The 20,413-nt window shown below is 40.5% G+C and overlaps 1 protein-coding gene across 2 annotated transcripts; it reads right to left on the bottom strand.

Moving 5' to 3' along the window:
* Positions 1-785: 785 nt before the first annotated feature.
* Positions 786-12,144, bottom strand: cmtr1 (cap methyltransferase 1). Of its 2 annotated transcripts, none has more exons than XM_034197773.1 (24): positions 11,748-12,144; positions 10,624-10,722; positions 10,307-10,461; positions 9,956-10,114; positions 9,715-9,807; positions 8,539-8,610; positions 8,105-8,199; positions 7,738-7,810; positions 7,460-7,658; positions 6,883-7,001; positions 6,604-6,700; positions 6,236-6,368; positions 5,558-5,737; positions 5,414-5,470; positions 5,261-5,318; positions 5,051-5,119; positions 4,649-4,780; positions 4,095-4,220; positions 3,705-3,796; positions 3,523-3,591; positions 3,031-3,078; positions 2,830-2,942; positions 2,139-2,247; positions 786-2,059 (listed from the first exon to the last, which is right to left on the bottom strand). In XM_034197773.1, exons 2-24 carry the CDS (start codon positions 10,718-10,720, stop codon positions 1,924-1,926), a joined length of 2,481 nt encoding a protein of 826 aa, XP_034053664.1. In that variant the 5' UTR covers positions 10,721-10,722; positions 11,748-12,144; the 3' UTR covers positions 786-1,923. The 2 variants fall into 2 exon arrangements, with proteins under 2 accessions (XP_034053664.1, XP_034053665.1); XM_034197774.1 differs by having other exon boundaries at positions 11,960-12,144.
* Positions 12,145-20,413: the final 8,269 nt, after the last annotated feature.

Here is a 20,413-nt window from a genome sequence, read left to right as displayed (position 1 = left end):
ACTGAATAAATACAAATAGAAATACATAAATACCTGTAACGTCAAACTATTTGTAACGTCTCACTATTTGCAAGGGTGTGAATCCAGCGCGTTCGTTTTCAGAGCATCGCTTCCTGTTAAATAAACCTGCAATCTGATTGGCTGAGCGAGTGCAACTTCAAAATAAGAGTCCCTATTTTTGTGTCAACAACACCGTGTAAATAAAGAAAAGTTAAACTGAAGTCACCATTTACACTTGTTTGGGTGTTCTTCAATCATGCAACAACGCGGTGCAGGAATTGATAAAAAAGTATACGTTAAAAAATAAAAGAATACTACCGTCAGGTGTCTATGAAAGGGAGGGGGATACATTTGGCCGGCTGAAAATGCAGTTTTTTAAATTAATTTTTGTACCCCTAGAAGTTTTGCTAGGAAAAAATAAAACTCCATATTCATCAAGATGTTTGGGCATGTCCTCTGGTAGGTACAACTTAAAACACTTTAAAGTAGGGAAACGCATCATGAAGGGGTTACTGTACATCATTAGACGGCATGGCCAGAGCTTAGACAATTATTGCACATTTGCTTACTTTAAAAAACTGAAGTAAACTACAAACTGGGTCCAACATTATTATGTAATGTCGTGGACCTTTGTCAAAATGTAGTTATAATCTTTTTTGTTTTTGTGCTCACTGATTGTATTGCTGTGTCTCTGTGTTAAATATAATGAAGTTGGCAACAAAGGACTCAAAGCGGCTTTATCCAGGCACAGACGTATAAATGAAATGTAACCAGGCAGTTAAAAGTAATTTTTGGGAAGAGCATCTTCACCCATTTATTTACTACATAGTTATTTACATCATGGGGATTCATAGCTAACTTTACAAGAACAAAAATAAGTCATTTGCAGTATTTAAGAAGAACACAGTCCAGGCGATATGAGGCACAATAACAAAGAGGAGTCGGAGTAAAAGCCTAAAACCTAACAGGACCCCTTCCAACTGTTTAACAAACACACCCAAACAAACAGGGGATAGACCACATATGAACGGGAAATGCTACATCTATAACTCTTACGAACTTGAACAAAATGGTGAAAATAAGTCGGAAAATGATTGTTGTATTTGGGCTTAAGCTACAATTTTGCATGAGTGATTACAAGGGGCCTGTTGGTGTGAGATATAGTCTCCATGGAGATGAGAGGTTGAGCAGTTGTAGAACAAGGCAAGCGCGACAGATATGGATGCATAGTTTAACAGCAGTAACTCTATCAAGCATTTTTCAAAATAGCAGGTGCATCTCTAGCTAATGTGATGTATGCACCCACACCCACCCCCACACCCACACACACACACACACACACACAAACACACACACACAAACACATGCAATGTATGGACATAAGTGTAAAAAACTTGATCTACAGGGACATGCGATCTAATGGAGGGATCCTTGCAGCAGCTTTTTGTCTCCATTTTGTCCTATGAAGGGAGACCTATTCGTTACTATCCATAGAGCCAAGGGCAGTGGAAAAAGGCAAAAAGACAGAGTGGTTTGTCAAATGTTCGTTGCTTACACACGGTCCAAAAGTCACTGCTGGAAATAGCAGCAAACAGTTCCTCCCCTGAGCCCCAGAACTCCAGTTACAACCTGTTAATCATTTCCATACGCTGCGTAATATATAGTAACAAGCGGGCCCTAACAATGGTTATAAAACAACTTACTGATTGATATTGACTTGGACAACAAAAACAGGGATTTATAAAAACTAAAAGTTTATAATAGCTCTCATCAATGCATTGGTGGATTTATTGAATTGGTAGTATTTTATGAATCCCTCTTTAACTGTCGAAATGAAATCAATTAAGATTCTATATTCTCCACATGGTAGTGCGTTCTCCGTGGAGTTTGTAGCCAGTGAAGCTCCAGGGCTCTGTAAGCATTTCAGGGCTGGTGGTTCTGGTGGACGAAGGACAGAACATCATCTTTGGACAGTTTCTCGGGGTCCATCCGTGTCTGAGAGTCGTGGACTATGACCCCGTCCACCCAGGCCCAGAAGTACCGCTCAGCGTGGCAAACACTGAAGGTGAAGACAAAGGAAGGAAACTGTTAAATCAATAAAGATGTTGCTATCTCAATGTGGAGAAGACGCTACAAACCTGAAGGGAGCAGCAGCGTTGGCTGGCATTTCATAGGTGGAGTCCTTGGTGGTTTTGTTGAAGAAGAACTTCATTTTGGAGTTTTTGCTGTATGCCATCGTCCAGGGCTCTGATGGAAGGAGGCGAAGAGACACACATATTTTTGAACATTTCTGAATTGAAATGTGAAAGGTCTCCTATTATACTGTTTTCTTAAACATATTATAGGTCTCAGAAATATACAAACATGTCTCTGAAGTGTTTGGCTCCAAATACCAAACAGATCATTGCAGCATCCCATAATCCCCTCTGTTTCAGCCCTGTTTCTAAAGTGCTGATTCTCTGTCTGTTACTTTAGATGAAAATAAGGAGCCCCTCCCCACGCCCCTCTGAGAGAGATTTGGTTAACAATAACACAATGGTGCTCTAGGAGGAGATTCAAGTGATAAGGTGAGGGGGGGTGTTACCTTGGTTGCTGATTGGCTAATGGTTACACAAGCCAAAAAATCGTTATGACATCATAAAGTTTCCAAAATCTGATCAGCTCATTTTCAGAGAGGTTTTTATAGAAATGGATCAGGACAAAAAGAGAGAGAATCTTTTTTCCTGAAACTTTCAGAATGTCTTTACACAGAGGGGACACATGTTGATGTAGAAGAGACATGAACAAGTGGATTTTGAATAATAGGTGACCTTTAAGTGCCACTCATACCATTGACAGTCTTCACGACGTAAAGGCCGGTGGGAAGGAAGTGTCGGTCGTCTCTGCCCGTGTAGGACAGACGTGGGATTCCTCCTGAACTCTTCGTCACCTTCATCTCTAGTCTGTATGAAGAAAAGATAGTTAGAGGAATGTGAAACTTGGCCTGATGTTATAAAGCTTAAATTCTCCATTACCGACATCCTGCCATACCTGACAAAGATTTTCTCCATTTCCTCCAGCCTGTAGACCTCCTTCACTCTGTTTGAGAAAATACAGAAGTACCATTAAAGACATGTAAGATATAAAAGTACTCTCAAACTAATCAACTCATTAAAACCCGAGCACTGGACCCATATCACATTTTGTTTGAGCTGCATATTGGACCATGTCCGGCATCATAAAGTAGCAGCTATGTCACAATCTCAGCACGTGGGAGTGTATTGTTTTAGTGTCAAATAGACTTGCTGACCATGTTGGCTTTACGTGATCAGAAAATGTCACAGGGGGATTCAAGTCTAAATCTACTTGTAAGCTTTGTGTTTACATTTCCATGACATTTGAAATGTTTCATGCGTGAAGCTTGAAACTATAAAAGTGAGTTTTCTTCATGCCGTCCACACTTTTGGTGCTTTAGTGAGAATAAGATCCCTTCAAAAGACCACAGAGCACATTTGAAATAGTTCAATTCATTAAAATGATGACCTGATAGGGTTCATGTCTGGTCGGCTGGGTTTGGCCACTGCTTTGACAAACTTCTCAGCCATCTGGATCCTGGATACACAATGTACATTATTTAGTAAAATACAAAAACTGGTGTGAAAGGGAATTGTAATGCAATCGTAGGTCCATTTATTTATGAAGATGTTTGTGTGTATCATTCCTACCGTTGGTTGAAGTGCCGATCTCTCACATCAGTGCCATTCAGTATCAGAGCATCCATCACATGAACTGCGTTGATTCTCCGCTGGGCTTTGCCCTAAGGACCAAAGAAACTGTATTGAAACTTTTATATCTTTACAAATACAAGCAGCAAAATGCTTGCTGAGGTGTTTTTCTAACAATATGAAACTGTTCTTTTTTTCACGGGGGAAAACACTGAAAACTCAGACAAATACAACTGAACTCAAGAACCTGAAGCATGTTTTTGGAGTAAACAATTAGGAATGCAGGACACAACAGAAGTGCATAGCATCTCATGAGAATTGTTGTTATTTCAGAAAGAAATCAAGAGATTACGATACTGGCTCCCATATTTCATCTGTTCTTCGTCTCACCTCGCCCTTTAGTTCTTGGACGATCTCCACACTCAGAAGTGTATCTCTTGGCAGTTCCAGCTTGAAACTCTCCAGTTTCCTCCAGCGCACCGGCAGCTTCCCCTCCCATATGTATATCTGAGACTTCTACACAAGGCAAGGGGGAACAGGAAGAGCCGATAAAGAGATCAAAACAGGTTCATCTACAGGCTACCATGCTTTAAGAACATATTCAATCCTCTTTGCTCACTAGTAGCCCTCTGAATAAACTAATACAAACATTGGGGGTGAATAGATTAGCCTTTCAGCGCTGCATTTGAATCTTTCCCAAAATCAAAGCAAAGCCAAGTGGAAGTTGAGAGGACAGATAAAGAAATGGGACGAGGTTTAAGGACAGCATTTGATGATACTGGCCTGGATGTTGAAATACAGTACGTCACACATATAGGCTGCTATCTGATATCAAATACTTAAATTACATTTCTATATTCTTCAATATTATTAAATCTACCTAATAATAGAGGATTGAGCAGGTTGTGTGGAAAATACATAACTACAGTGCTACATTGACTCACCCCTAGCGAAAGAAGGAAGATCTGCTCTCCACCTCCCACAATGCACCTGTGGTCAAGGATGTGACGCAACTTCTCGAGTGAAGTGGAGGTGAGAGGTGTGAGCTTTGTCTGGAATGACTCCACATCTGAGTTCTGACGAGATATGGAGACACATTTTAAACCAGCTCATTTATTGGAGTTTTACTCATTTGTGAACAGATCAGAAAAGAATATATTTGTTTTGAAATCGGATTTTGAACCAGATAAATACTTTTTAGGATTCACCAAAGTGCAAAAAGCTGCGTCACTTTTTTATTTGACATGTATTATTAATTAGGAAGTAGAATCCTCTGACAGCCCACATTTATCAGCGTCACCTTTTCTCCCAGTAGGGTTTCTTTAATCCCAGATTCATTCACTGACCTTTATCAGCTCGTAGAACTTTGACTTTGGGTCTGAGGAAGTAGGGGTGACTCTGGCCTTGTCTGGGACCTGGGGATGGGAGTACAATGTATTTAGGAGAAGAATTACATCGAACAAAACTGCATTATTCAACAAAACCTATTGCTTCTATTGGATTGGTTTTATTCCGACTTCAATCTAGTAAATATATAACACAGTTTCTCCACTCACCCCCCACAGTTTCAGGCACTCCTTCCGAATCTCTGCCTGCCTCGCCTCAGAAAGAGTCCTAGAGGAACACACGTCACATAATCAGTAAAAGAAAAAAGACTTTAATGTCATACAGATGAATGCACACAGACAAGATCAAGACAGCTCACTCACTGGTCTACAACGAAGGCGTGGATCTTAGCCAGGGCCTTGATCTGGACCACACAGAGGCTGCAGTGAGAGTAAACACGTTTCTGTCAGTCATTGATTCTGAAATAAAAAGGTTAACAGGCCTTTGTGAATACTGTGTGTCTGTACCTCTCGTTGGAGTTGACCATGAACTGGTAGAAGTCTGTGTCTTCCTTGATGAGGCTCAGAGGAACCACCTCCGTGACGTCAGTGTCTGTGTTCCTCAGCTGGTTCAGTTTCAGGTTGACTCTGAACATGTATTCTCTGATGGCGTCTGCGCCGGGCTTCAGACCACGGCACACTACGTACCTGCAGGGCGAGAGAAGCACCAGTTTAACAGATGCAAGACCTTTCTGTGAAAAACTCTCTCTTGTAAGAATGAATGAAACATTTGATCCATAGCACAGTGTTCCATTTCAGTTGGGTTGAGACTTGCTGAATATTACTTGACCTTTAAAGTTGAAATTTTTTATTTCATTATGGTCTTTATGGTAACTTGTATTGGCCTGCAAAGCCACGTTTTGTGTAAGGCTGAGGCTAAATGATCCAGTAAAAAAGTGATATGAGGGAAAGTCCATGTTAGGATCACATGATGTTTTGAAGACTAACAGTCGATATGCTTCTTAATGCCTTTATATAGTCACAACGTTTTGTACGTATGTATGATTTATATCAGAGAACATGCAGATTATATAAGTTAAGAAAATGTGTTTAAAATACAATAATTACCCTGTCAATAAACATACACAAGCAACAAACTCCACATAGATTTTCTAGCACATGGTGTACATTCACACACAGCCGCACCTCTCAGAGTTGGCCGGCCTGCTGGTGATGGGTTTGAAGAGAGAGATCCTGTCGAAGGAGAGGTAGAGCAGGTAGATCAAACCCACACTGAAGGGAGTGAAGAGGTCAAAGGTCTTGCAGACAAAGTGACCACCTGGAGAAGCAAAAAGAAACTGGTTTATTCTAATCCTTAGCGTAAACAAACAGTGTGCAGTGGTGAGTATAACATCATGAATAGGATGAAGGTACGTATAACAAGACTGAACAGAAATGTTTTCATTAGTTTCCCAGAGTTTTAGGGACAAAGGTTAGGAGCTACAGCCAAAGTCTAAAATGTCACGATGGACAGGAAAGCTGACTGATTCATTTATGCACATGAATACACACACCTGTCCTGAGTGTCGAGATGGCAGTGAGGAACTGACAGAGCAGCAGCTGTTTGCTCAGGATCTCCTGGATGTTTTCCTGGCCTTCCACAGAGAAACCCTGCCAGAAACAGTCAGTTAGGAAACCAAAAGTGATCCAATCAGTAAAAGAAACCCCAGAGAGCAGGACCTTGTAACCTTATCTTCTGCTTGATATGTATATCTAAGATACTTTGCTGCAGAACTGTAGCTACAAATAAACCCTGCAGTAAAAACTAAAATAGACATGTGAATTAGTCTCACCCCATCTGCCATGAGGAAGTGCATGCCTCTTCTCTCTGTGCTCTCCAGGACAAAATTTCGGAAGGCGGTGATGTTTTCTGGCCGAGTGATGTCTCCGTCCCCATCCACCCCTCCCTCACCTGGGACACATAAAGGTCAAGAGTTCGTCTGAATCATTCATCACCTGAGACGTGACTGTTTTCCCTCCTCCTCTCTGAACGTGATTATGATGTATTTATTTCAACAAGGACCATGCATACAAATACATCAACGAACACTAAAAACATTGCTTAATCTCTATCACACAAACGATTATAAAACATGATTTAAGTACAGGTCAATAAAATAATACAGTTCAAATATCATATTACAATACAGTTCAAATGGAAAAACTCAGATGACAGTGTAATTAATGTTGGCATGACTGGTTGCTTAATATCAATTTGTTTGCACCATAAGAGAATGAGTTAGTGTTTTGGTGGCCGTAAATGAAAATGCAGATTGTGCAAAGGCACTGCGCCTCAGAGGGACGGTGATATCTGCATTTAGTGCAGATCTTGAGTTTCTGCAGCTCTGCTCATGTGATGTGTGTGCGTACCGTAGTAAGGCTCAAACAGCTCACTTGGAGCCGCAAAGAAATCTTCCAGTTTGAAGTCACAGGGTCCTTTCAGCGTCATGCCAAACCCCTTGGCGTGCCAGCGCCTCCTCCACAGTATGTACTCTGAGAAGCCTCCAGGCCCCGCACAGACGTCACCGAAGTACAGAAGCTCGCCCTCGCGGTCCTTTGTCAGAGGTTTCTGCATAATGAGAGAGGTTTGTTTAACCATCTGTTTATAAAGGTCTCTGCAAACACATATCTGCTGCTGACCAACTCACCCCTTGTGAATCCTTAGGGTTGGTAAACATTTGGTCGAAGCAATGGTCGATGTTGGACATTTTCATAGCGGCTCTGAATAGAGAGAGACACAAAAACAACTTGTCATTGTCGTTAGTAAAAGCTGGAAACTATTAGTCCTGTTCTACTATTAGACTATTTTATTTCCTGATATTATGTACAGATGATATATACAAATGTTAATTAAGCGTACACACAGCCACATTGTTTACATTGCCATTGTTCAAAAACAGCTATTAGTAATTCATAATTTGAGTTTTTTCAATATGTAAGCAGAGCAAATGACTTACACAAAACGACCCACGTTAATAACATGACAACTCTGCTGATAACCGCCTACGTACTGACCTGTTGAGGAAGACACCTCCTCTGATCGTCTCGTAAGGGTTAGAGCGTGTCCGTGCTCTCCTCATCTCCTCGCCCTCCAGGTTATCGAATACTGTCTGAACAACAAACACACACCGTGGTTAAACAACTCAGGTATATTATAGTATTATGATTTAGATGTATCAAGTATATGTGGACATTCACAGAGCTTTACACAAAGAAGAGTCCATTGATAAACTCATTCACCATAGTACCATATTGAAAAAGGGATTCCAGTAGTTTATCAGAAGAGGAAACAGACAAGACACTTAAATGCAGTAGTGAACTCTTTTGATTGCCTAGACATACACACTAAGATGTTCATCATAGTGTTTCATATGTAGGTTCCTGTATAGACAGTTTGATGTTTGTTAATAACATTTAAAAAAGCATAACAATTTGAAGTTAAAGCTCACCTTGCACCTTAGAAGAGTGTGCAGAAGATCTTCAGTGCAAAACTCTGTTTCATCCTCAATCTTAAGTTTTCTCTGTAAGCGGAAAAAAAGAAGACTAAGAACAAAACGTACACATTTGAGGCAAAAGAGGCCGCTTGCTGTTACAGGGCTTTCAGCACCACATTTCATTTAACTTTAAAGATCAAAGGCCTCTTCAGATATTGTGTGTTATCAACAAATATATCTTCTTGTAAAATATCCTGAGTTTTTGGTAAAACCAGTGTTTTCCCAAGTTAATTAAAGGTGGGTCATTTTGGAGAAACCAGCTCGAGTGCGCTAGAATTTGAAAATACACAACCGGAAAGAATCTGCCACTTCCTCACAGAGCCCCTCCTCCAACACACACGAACGTGCACATGACCAATGAGGGCACGAGATAAGTTTGTGCACAGATGGAAGGCTGACAGGCAGGTAGGCCATCCAGTTACTTTAGCTGGGCCGGCTCAGATGATTGGTCGTGCTTTTTACAGCGCCACAGCTTCCACAGATGACATTTTTTTATGGATTTGTTGTCAAAGCACTTCAGATATTCATTGCTATCGGGATGTTAAGAGCATTCCATGGAATATAACAAAAAGTGTATCTCGAGCCGGTTTCTCAAACTTACCTACCCCACCTTTAACCGATAGGCACACTGCGGCATCCCTAGGGCCTCCGTGAACATGAAATATATATATATATATATATATATATATATATATATATGTGTAGTGTAATCCAGATCAAGGCAAGTTTATTTATATAGCACCTTTCAACACACGGCAATTCAAAGTGCTTCACAAAAATGAAAGACATTAAGAGCATTAAGAAACATATTATAAAATGGCATTTAAAAACACTAATTTAAAAGCAAAGATAATAAAACATGAACAACAAAAGGTACATGAATGTACTACAGTGCAGTGTGAGATACATACATCTGAAATGTTTAGGTCTGACTCTCAATCATTGCTACATTTTTAGCAGAAATAGTTTTCTTTGACCTCAATTTCTTTCTTTTTTAACTTATCCTCTAGTTATTTCAAGTGTTTCATTCTAAACGAACCCCCCTTTTGAAAATTATAATCTGCATCCCAATATTACGAAAATTCAATGGATCCTGGCTAGATCAAGTAAGTTTGAAGTGTTTCTATTTACCGGCCCCATTTTCATCCAGTCTCTCAGCTCAGTGGCATCTGGGTTCTCTGTAGTGCATTCTGGGAACCAGTCTACCTTTTGTACGGCCGTGGGCTGGAAAGAAAAAAGTCAAAAAGAGAGAGAAAACAATAAAACAAAGGAGATACAGATCATGTCAACATGTCAGTATGTGTAGGAATTAAGGATTGGAAATGAAAAACACAGTTGATGGCTCAATAGTAGATTATTTACTTCTGTGTACCTCTGGTTCGTCGCGCCAGTCGACACTGAGCTCCCCCTGAAAGCCCTGCAGTGTGAGACCGAGACCCCTTCTCCCTCGCTGGGTAGAGGCCTCAATGATCTCTTTGCGTCCCTGGCCAAACTTTCCCAAACCCGAACCTTCACGGAAACCCATCTTGGCCTAAAGGTGTAAGAGGAAGCAGGGAAAAAGGGAATTATACAAAAACTGTGGAAAACTCTTCTTTGCACATAATCTAAAATAAACACTATCTGGGATCCAGAAATCTGCAGCACAGACTATGAAACTGTCAATATCTAGTATATTAGATAATTAGTAAGTAGTAGTAAGTAAGTGCGGTTTAGAATACATTACCATGAGTTTCTGTGACACACTGTTGTACATAGTGAAATCAGAGGAGGCATCATTTTGAGTGGGGTCATTGTCCGGGTCATCAGCTATTACAGAGGGCATGGAGAATCCTGGTCTCTGGTCCTCCTGGTCGCTGAGGGAGTCATTTTGGCTCGAGTCTAGACAGAACAGAACCACAGGGAAAAATATTCATTTAGAAACAGGAACAGGCAGCGACACGCAGGCAAATAAACAAACAAACAAGCAAGTCTAAAGTAATAATAATTTCTTGATAATCTTTTCACTTTTCACATTGTTTGCAGGGGGAAATAATGTTTGACCTTGTCTGGATAACTGCGACTCTTCATCTGAGCTGCTGTCATCGCGTGGCCTCTTCGCCCCCTGCAGTGGTGCTGCTTCGACTCGTCTCTTCATCATGGCTAAAAGAGAGTAGAGATAAAACAATTATGATGTATTATTGTATCTGATGGATGAGGTGTACCAGAACATAGATGATGTAGGAGAGGAACAAGGACTGAGACAGCAATACCAAACCCTGGATGAGGTCACTTTAAAAATAATCTGAAATAATAATCAGCAATGATGCATGTATGAGAAACAAGTATTGTGACCGAAAGTGCTGAAGCTTTATCATAAAATACATGGTAGTGATTAATGTTGAATATGTTGTAAATAAAAATTATATTTGCGAGTACAGTTTTACAGCTAAACATTGTTCCAGATTTTGTGTTTTGGGACATCAGATGATACATTTTTTTAATTTAACCTTAGATAGCTCTTTGCAAAATAAACAAACCCCAACGTTAGAGAAAGAAAACATTTATTTGCGAATGTAATGGCTTTCTGTTGCAGTCAACAATGCAAATGCACTGTCTTGCCATGTTTTTCTTACACATGAATTCGTAACATACAGTACACAAACAATATATGTATGAAGTAAAAACAGGAAAGTCCTTTTCAACAGTGACCACCACAACATTGGATCCACCAATTGTCCTGCTCTGAGCTTATTTTTGATCTGAACTAAGCAAATAAGAAAAAGTGCACACTTGTTTTGTTGTTGCTTTTTTTCTGTGGCCGAAAAGGGGAATTGGAGGGAACACTTCCAAGCACTAAGAAAAACATTAATGCGTAAATGCTATGTGACTGTATTTATATCGTGATGCAAGACGTGACGTTATTAAAAGCAGCACTTCTACCAAAGTATGGTTTGGTAGAAACAAGACTTCCCTTAAACAATAACATAAACGGCTCGCTTGGTTATATTGGGACACCTTGCCCCAGCTAGCGTATTTTATGTATTACAATTACATACACAAAAGACGTAAACTGTGACTCGTCAACATCACATATAACTCAAGCGACTTCATGACCCTCCACCTGGCCAGAACTTGACAATAATGTCACAATCTTAAATACATTCCTTGGAAATATGAACAGTTACCTCTGTGGTTATGTTGTAGTTAGCAGCAGTCAGCTATAAAAGTTTTGTATAGTCGGCCCATTCCACTTTCCAAGATATATTATGGCAGGAAAACACAGCTTAGGTTACAGACTATCTAGTTAGTGTCAGAGTGTTTTCGTGTTTTCTGTGAAACGAAACTGCGCAGCTGTAGCACCTTTAGCTCTTAGCTAAATTAGCCAGCTAGTGTTTACCAGCTCAGAAGAAACACTTCACTCTTCTGTGTCGAAACAGCAGCGACACAACGTTAACTCCGCATGTGTTTCGAGCTCCCCACTTGGATTTTTATTTGCATGGAAACTTTTGTTAAACACTTTCCTTTTTAAGGTTTACATTAGCCCGCGTTCTGAAAGTAGAATTTTCAGGGGTCCTTCCTTCAGTGAGACAAACACAGTAATGGCGCGCGTGACGTAACGAGTGTCTATACAGATGCCTGTATGTTTTGGTTGTTCTTTTTATTTATTCATTAATTTTCTATTCAATGTATAATATATGATCAATGTCCAAGGTGATACTATGCAGGGGCGGATCTACCGGGGTGGCAACTGCCACCCTAAAAAATTAGCCTTGCCACCCCAGCGGCCACCTCAGTTCGTTGGCAGCTTTGTTTTGAAAGAAAAGTTGTGGCTCATCGGACATTTATGAGAGAAAATCTCTAATGTCCGAGTGCAATTGAATGCAACACGCGAGTGTCGAAATATGATTGGCGGCGATTTCATCTTAACAGGACGGCGCAAAACGAGAAGCATTTCGGACCATAGACTGTATAAAGATTCGGAACCAAGTAGATGGAAGGAATGAGGTATTTGTGACAATGACAGAGAAGAGACTGTCAAGTTTGGCTGTACTCAGCATTGAATCAAAACCAAGCGGCAAACTTTGGGGAACAGCCGGGACGCCAATACGGAAGTGCCACACACTAAAACACACTAAAGCTTTGGATCTTAATCAGTTTGTGAGGCGTTTTGCTGAACAACATGGTAATCGCCACATTCAGCTGTAATAATAGGCATGCCAACTTGCTCTGCTCACGGATGATCATAAACAACTGTTAAGATGATGACCTTGTATGTGTATATTGTTTTCCTTTGTGGGGGTCTGCCCCCAAAAAACAGTTTTAAGTCCTGAGAAAGTCAAATAAGACTGTGTGTAAAACTACACTGCCCCAGGTGAATAATTTGAATAATTTGATATACGGCGTGTGGTGCAGTGGGTTGTGAGTTGGTATTCGGATCAGGAGGTCACAGGTTCAAACCCCACTGCAGTCAGCATGTCGTTGTGTCCCTGGGCAAGACACTTCACCCCAAATTGCTCCTGTGGGGATTGCCCACAGTATTGAGTATGTAAGTCGCTTTGGATAAAAGCGTCTAACAAGTGACATGTAATGTAATGTAATATACAAATAATCCTTTTCGAAGTGAAGTATTCCTAGACCCCAAGCCTGTTTTTCAGGTCTCCGGCTCGAAAATGACATTTCCAGAACAAATGACCATAACTACACTTCTAAAAGGGGAAAATTAATCATCTTTTTGCTAAAAGGAATGATAAACCTTTGAGTTGGATGTAGAAAAGTCAGAATCAATATAGATGTTTTTTATTTTAAAGAAAATTCAGATTGAACATAGTAGAAAACTGTAAATTATAGTGTCCGTCCAAAAATTATTTTTTACTTATAGTGAAAACTACCCTTGGATGATGGTAAGGTAGACTAAAAGCTTTAGGAATCCAAAGTACAACATATAATAAGTACCCTGTATCAAGATTGATGCAAAACAAGTTACATTTGACCTTTTTAGAGAGGTTTAGCAAAAAAAACTCCACATCTGAGGTGATTTGGGTGGAAATGGGCGTTTTTACCGTTTCTCTGGAACCCATTGGTCGATTTTGGTGATTGACATCTCTTTTTGACCGTTAGAGCCAATCGAATGGAGAATTTCCCCATTCACACACGTTAACAAAAAAAGGTGGGGGCTTTGTGCATGCAGGTTTGCATCAGAGCGAACCTATCTCTTGCTCTGGAAACAGAAAAGCAGGTTTATTGCTTATGGATTATCAGAAATCATTTCAAAGGGACACAGACACATTGGATTAACCCAGTGGTTCTCAAACTTTTTCTGTCTTGGAGAAAAAAAGAAGTCGGGCCCCCCCAACACAAATAGTCAGGCTCAGTGGCAGCGCCAGATATTTATTTTGGGGTGCTGTGGGGTAGCTTGACGTTTCATAGAGGGTGCTCAAATATTTAGGGTTTCCCATTAATGTACCGGTCGCTACAGTGGAATTTTGTACTGCAACACTCCCCACGCAAATACACAGTGTGACAGTTACAATGAAGGCTCGAGGCATATAGGTGAAAGCAGGGGTGAAGTGCTATTTTTTGTAGGTGGTGTGTGGACCTCACATAGGGGGGTCCGGAGGCAAGCTCCCCCGGGAAGATTTATTTTAAAATATTGAAGTTAAAAGCATCAATCTGGTGCACTTTGAGAGCAAAGTGAAGAGATCTATGGATACATCTCTCAACACCTATATGAAACAGAACTGTAAACAGATTTACTTTTTCTTTATGGATATTTTACAAATCACCCTTTTAAACTGTCATATAGTATTTCATACCTGTTTTTCATGTGTTCTCTTGTTTTTTTACAACTATAATGATCATATAAAAGTGTGCCTCGGAAATAATTGTTTACATTAATGGTGACCAAAACGTTTGAGACCCACTGAGATAACTTAGACTAAAGTTAACTATCTAAACACTCAGAGAGTCCTGTAGTTCACTGAGCCTCTCAGTCTGACAGGAGAGAACTCTCCTCCACCTTGTTGTTGAAAAAACTCTTTATATCCGTTAGCGTAGCTCGCTAGCACCAGAAGCAACTAAACAACTACGATCTCCGGTACCGGTGCGCTCTCTCTCTCTCGCTCGCGCATGCACACAAAATGGCTTGTTCCACACACACACAGAGCCGAGCTTTAATGAAACACAGAGACCCAGACGTAATAGTGTATCATATTATTTTCGAATCAATAATGATTTTATTTTTTTTAATAACCATTTTTCCTCCTGGTCTCTCCCTGTCATGCCTCTGCGCCCCCAGGGGGGGCGCGCCCCCCACTTTGGGAACCACTGGATTAACCTATGGATTAACTTCAGCAGCCTTTTTATCGTTTTAATGCCATTGAAGACCACTTTTGACCAGACAACGACAAAGGTGAGCCATTTTGCCGTTTCTAGCTATCTAGCGCCACATGTTTTGATGTCTGTTCTTGTTAATATCTTCGCGAGTTCTTATCATGGAGTGATAATGTAGGTACCGATCGATTTTGTGTCATCTCACGATCAGATCGATGGGTTGGACAAGTACGATAAGTAATAAGGGTGTTATGAGTGAGTTTCTGTGCAAATGCTGTTGCATTTTTCGCTCGTGACTAATTCATAGGCTCAGCGCTAGCTTTTTAAAAAATAAATAAAAAATGATCAGTTAGCTGAGTTTCATCCCGTTACATGGATATAAAACATTTATAGTTTATTGAATATTAAGATGCCCTCAGATGCTGTTTCCTGCAGATGACGCGTTTCCCCCCCCCGGTATCGGGGGTGCGGTGTAGAACAGGTTAAATTATACCTTATATATTTCTATTTAAAGGGCCCATGTTATGCTTTTCCGGTTATTACCCGTCCCCTTGTGTGTTATGAAGGTTTTTATGCATGTAAACGGTCTGCAGAGTCAAAAACCCTCAAAGTACACCCTGTAGCGAGTAAAACTCTAACACAAAGGCCTCGTTGGAGATTTCTCATTTTCCATTGTTTACTTCCTGGGTACTGTGACGTGTGAATACCCAGAGGCCACACCCTCTGCCAGCATTTAATGAAACAAAGCTTCATAAACCTTTCAGCGATTCATGCCGGATATGTACAGCGTAGGGCACTGAAGAACGATGCTGTTCCTACTTTGTTTGAACCAGCGGGAGATCGGGGACACAACCTGTAAGTATTCAATGTTGTTTGTGTATTTATGATGTTTAAAACAAACAAGGTATCTACCACGACTGTTTAAATGGGTAAACGTTTTTCGGGCTGCTAAGTTGGGATCGCGGAGAAATACTCTCCGCAGACCCATTCTCAAAGCGGTATAAACCTTTTTCTTACTCATTATCAAGCCACACTTATTGTTTTTACTTCGGCTGTGAGTGTTTGTGTGTGCTCAGGATGAGTTTAGCTTGTTCTCGCTGTATCGCCAAGCCGGAAGCCTGTCCGCTCCTCGCAGCAACGAGCCCCGCAACGTCCCGACCAATCAGAGCACACTGGGCTCACAGGGAGGGGGGGGGGGGGGGCAGGAGCTCCAACAAGCCGTTTAGGACAGAGAGTGAATACCGGTAAATACACATACTTTACAGAGATGCTGTATGAGAAACCAATGTGAGTTTGGAAAATTGCACAGTATAAATCTATTTTAGTATACCTCAACAATGGAATTATGATCAGTAGAAATGGCCATGACATGGGACCTTTAAGGCTTTACTGATGTGCCACAATAATGTCACCTAATGTTATTGAGTTAAAATATCAATATTGTGGCTTTCCAAGTTAACCTTGGAAAGCTTGAAAGTTGCCTGGTCAAGTTAAATGCTGCGTATCACAGTGCACTTTGATTTCTGACAAACTGTAAAGCATTAACCCATCACTGTACCCTGTATGCAAGGGCTGGTTTGCCTTTGCTAACTGTACGGAGGCTCAATCACTGGTACATTTTTATATACAAAGCCATGTTAGGGAAACTTCCATCCTACATCTGCTCCCTGATCTCACGGCGAATTGTAAGTGGCTACTGCCTGAGATCGCATGCTGTGTTTTTATTAAATGTGCCAACTGCTAGGACTTTCTTAGAAGATGGCATTTAGATGCACAGCTCCACTGTCTTGGAATAGCCTGCAATTGAAATGGAAACTGAGCAATCTGGTGCCACTAAATGTTGGATGCTACTCAATCGGAAGCTGTTGGTACCTGTTCATGTGGATAGTTATGTAAATTGTAAATCCCTGTAATGATGCTGTATCTTTTTGTTGTTCTGTTTATGTTTTTATGTTTCATGTGGAACCTACTTGATCAGATCTCCCTTGAAAAAGAGATCAATGATCTCAATGGGATACACCTGGATAAATAAAGGTTTGAAATGAAATGAACATTGATTGATATGACTGCGATTAAATCATCATATACTTCTGCCAGGGGATGCCACCCCTCAAAATCTCCTGCCACCCTCTTGCCACCCCATGAATATTTTTTCTCCGCCCCTGATACTATGTCAAATGTCGATATTTTAGGGGCTGAAAACAGCATGTCATTATGCTCGAAAATTTCTTCGAGGATGAATGCAATTATTTTCCTGACGATTGACTGATTGATAGAATATGTAGTGTTGTAGCTCCAAATACCTTTGGAATGTTGAAATTAAAAATAAAATATGCATGAAAAAGTAATCACTTAATCCTTCGAAAAAAATTGTGTATACACAATCAACACAGTCTCTTCTGCAGCAAGACAATCCTGCCTGTCATTGCAGTTAAACTGGCCTGTAATGGCTTACAACAAAAACTAAGTGAAAATGCTATCTTTACGTCCTATTTATCTTTTAAAGACCTATAAGGGTTATTAATGCCTTTGTTACCTCGAGACTGGACTATTACAACGCTCTGTATGTTGGTATGGACCAGGGCTCAATTAAACGCCTGCAGCTAATCCAGAACGCAGCTGCACGTCTTCTGACTGGCCACAAAAAGCGTGACCACATCACCCCAATTCTGGCCTCACTACACTGGCTCCCAATTCGGTTCCGAATTGATTTTAAAATCCTTTTATTTGTTTTCAAAGCCCTAAATGGGCTGGCTCTGCCTATGTAGCCGAACTCCTCCATCGCTACACCCCAGCCAGAGCTTTAAGGTCTGCTGACCAGCTGTTGCTGATAGTGCCCAAGACCAGGCTCAAAACCCGAGGGCACCGAGCCTTCGCAGCAGCTGGCCCTAGGCTCTGGAATAGTCTGCCCCTCCATGTGAGGATGGCCGAGACACTAGTGGTTTTTAAATCAACACTAAAAACACACTTTTTCTCTCTGGCCTTCTAGTCAGAGCGGAGTATGACACCTGACTATTCCCTGTGTTTTTGTTTTTTATATTTCTGTTGTAAATTATTGTCTTTTATTGTGATTGTAGTAATGTGTTTTTATTACATGTACAGCACTTTGGCTCGACCAAAAATCACTTTTAAATGTGCTATATAAATAAAACTTGATTTGATTACAGTTTTGTGGGTGCAGACAACTTTGAATTTATTGTAAAAATACGCTGTAGCTGGGACTTATTAACATAAAACTTTAATTGCATTGTTTTCTGTACGTGTGTGATTAAGTGATTAGATGTTCCTTTAATCAGTCTTATGTCTGTTACATTTCACTAATCTGTTCTTGGCATGTGAGTTAAGAGATCCTGAGCTTTCCTCCAAAACAATGATTAGGCTATGTCAGCTGGTACTTTACAATGGTTTAGAAACGTAGGCCCTTTATGCTTTCCTGTGTGAAAAAAAGCACTAACCCAAATGTCAGTGTAACCTTTATGACCAGATAGTCTACACATTGGGAGAATATTATTTTCCTCCCACAGGCTAAATTAACCATCGTGTTTGTGTATTTTAAAATACACTGTTCCCTAATACTATTGAAGTGAACCTGCATTGCATTGCATTGCATGCCTTCACTGATGAGTCTGTGAAATCCTTCTTAGAAGAATCTGTCAAAAGCTTGTTTCCGTGACACCAAAGAGATAAGTAAGCACTCTGCCTCACCTCTTCCAAAAGTAATTATACATTGCTGTGTTGTTTTTCAGAAGTTATTTAATATTGTCCTGTGAAGATTTTTGAACTCAGATAAATAATAATACAAATATTAGAGCAAGGTAACTAAGGTTATATATATATGCATAGTGTTAACCCAGACAACGTTTTGAAGTAGCAACCTGTCTAGGAATTAACTTTTCATCCATTCTGTGCTGGGATAAGGAATAATAAAGTGTAGTAAATATATGGATTGCTTATGGCTGAGAAACTATTAGAAACACATTATAATTGAAGGCATTTGCTTTTACAAGGCAAGGCAAGTTTATTTAAATAGCACTTTTCAACACAAGGCAATTCAAAGTGCTTTTCAAAAATGAAAGACATTCAGAAAATGACATTTAAAAACAGTAATTAAAAAGCAAAGATAATAAAATAAACATTGAAAGAAAAAATACATGAATACAAGTTACAGTGCAGTTTAAGATATGAATAGCTCAATTAAAAGCAGCGCCAAAAAGAAAAGTCTTTAGCCTGGATTTAAAAGTAGTCAGAGTTCCAGATATTTGGAGCATAATAACTGAACGCTGCATCTCCATGTTTAGTTCTGACTCTGGAGACAGAAAGCTGACCAGTCCCTGAAGACCTGAGAGATCTGGACGGTTCATAATTTAGCAGAAGATCAGAAATGTATTTTGGGCCTAAACCATTCAATGCTTTATAAACCAGTAGCAGTATTTTGAAATCAATTATTTGACACACAGGAAGCCAGTGTAAAGACTTCAGTATTTATAGTATTAACCTTTTACTAAAGACATCCCTGCTAACTTCCCCTGAACTTTTAATTGTCCTGCATTGTTTATTGACCCCAGCAGACGTCAATACAGCAATGCTTGTCATCTGTTCATTTGTCTATTTGTTTCTTCCCTACATAATTGATTGCCAATGGATTTAGGTAATCTGTCACAGGTATATAATGCCCCGGCCACACGAGGACGAAAACGACTAAACGCATAGGATTAACGCAAACGCAATCGCAAAAAAGCTTCCGTCCACACGCAATAGTCATCCGGATAGTGTGTGTCCACACGAGACAGCTCCGTTTAGCTCCAACCGCTGGAGAAGCTGCAGTACATATGCAGGAGCCTGTACGTGGCGCTGTAACTTCCTCCACAAAAGCAGCGAAGAAGCATGGTTGTCATGGTTGCCCTTCTGTTTATTCTCCGCGGTGGGGGCCGAGCATGGGGCCGAGGGAACCGGGCAGAGTTTTTCGCCAGTCAACGTGTATTAAAGTTTAAATCTTAAATTATAAAAGTGCCGGTCAAAGGTGTTCTTTGTTATTTATTGAGCTTTAAAACAAATGAATAACGACTCTATATAATATAATAATAAAATACACGGAGCCTCTCTTTTTCCTCCCTCTCTTCGGACAGCGCCAGTGTCTGTTTCATGCAGCAGCTGATCCAGTAATGAGTGACCCGGCCGACAGTAAAAATAAACATAGCCTATTTATAACTAGTTTAGGTAGTTTGAGAGGTGTCTCCGTCCTGTCAGATTAGACTTCACTTGCGTTTATGTCCATATCGAGAGAAAGATAAATAATCTGAATTCAGTGTGCAGTTTACTTTGACGCGGGGGTGAGCAGCAGAGGTGGGGAGAGGCGGGGCTATTGCCTCATCATTATCAGAAAATGATCGTATAGGGCGTACACACGGAGCCGTTGGACCCCCCAGAGCGTTGCGTATGCCGTTCTATCCACCTTGGGACCCGTTATCATTTCCGCAGTCGTTTAGTGCCGTATTCGGTCGTCCTCGTGTGGCCGAACGGT

Source organism: Gymnodraco acuticeps, unplaced genomic scaffold (genome assembly GCF_902827175.1).
Source record: "Gymnodraco acuticeps unplaced genomic scaffold, fGymAcu1.1, whole genome shotgun sequence".
In the NCBI taxonomy this organism is placed as follows: domain Eukaryota; kingdom Metazoa; phylum Chordata; class Actinopteri; order Perciformes; family Bathydraconidae; genus Gymnodraco; species Gymnodraco acuticeps.
The sequence above is the reverse complement of the archived record's forward strand: the minus strand, read 5'-3'. Positions and strand labels throughout refer to the sequence as shown.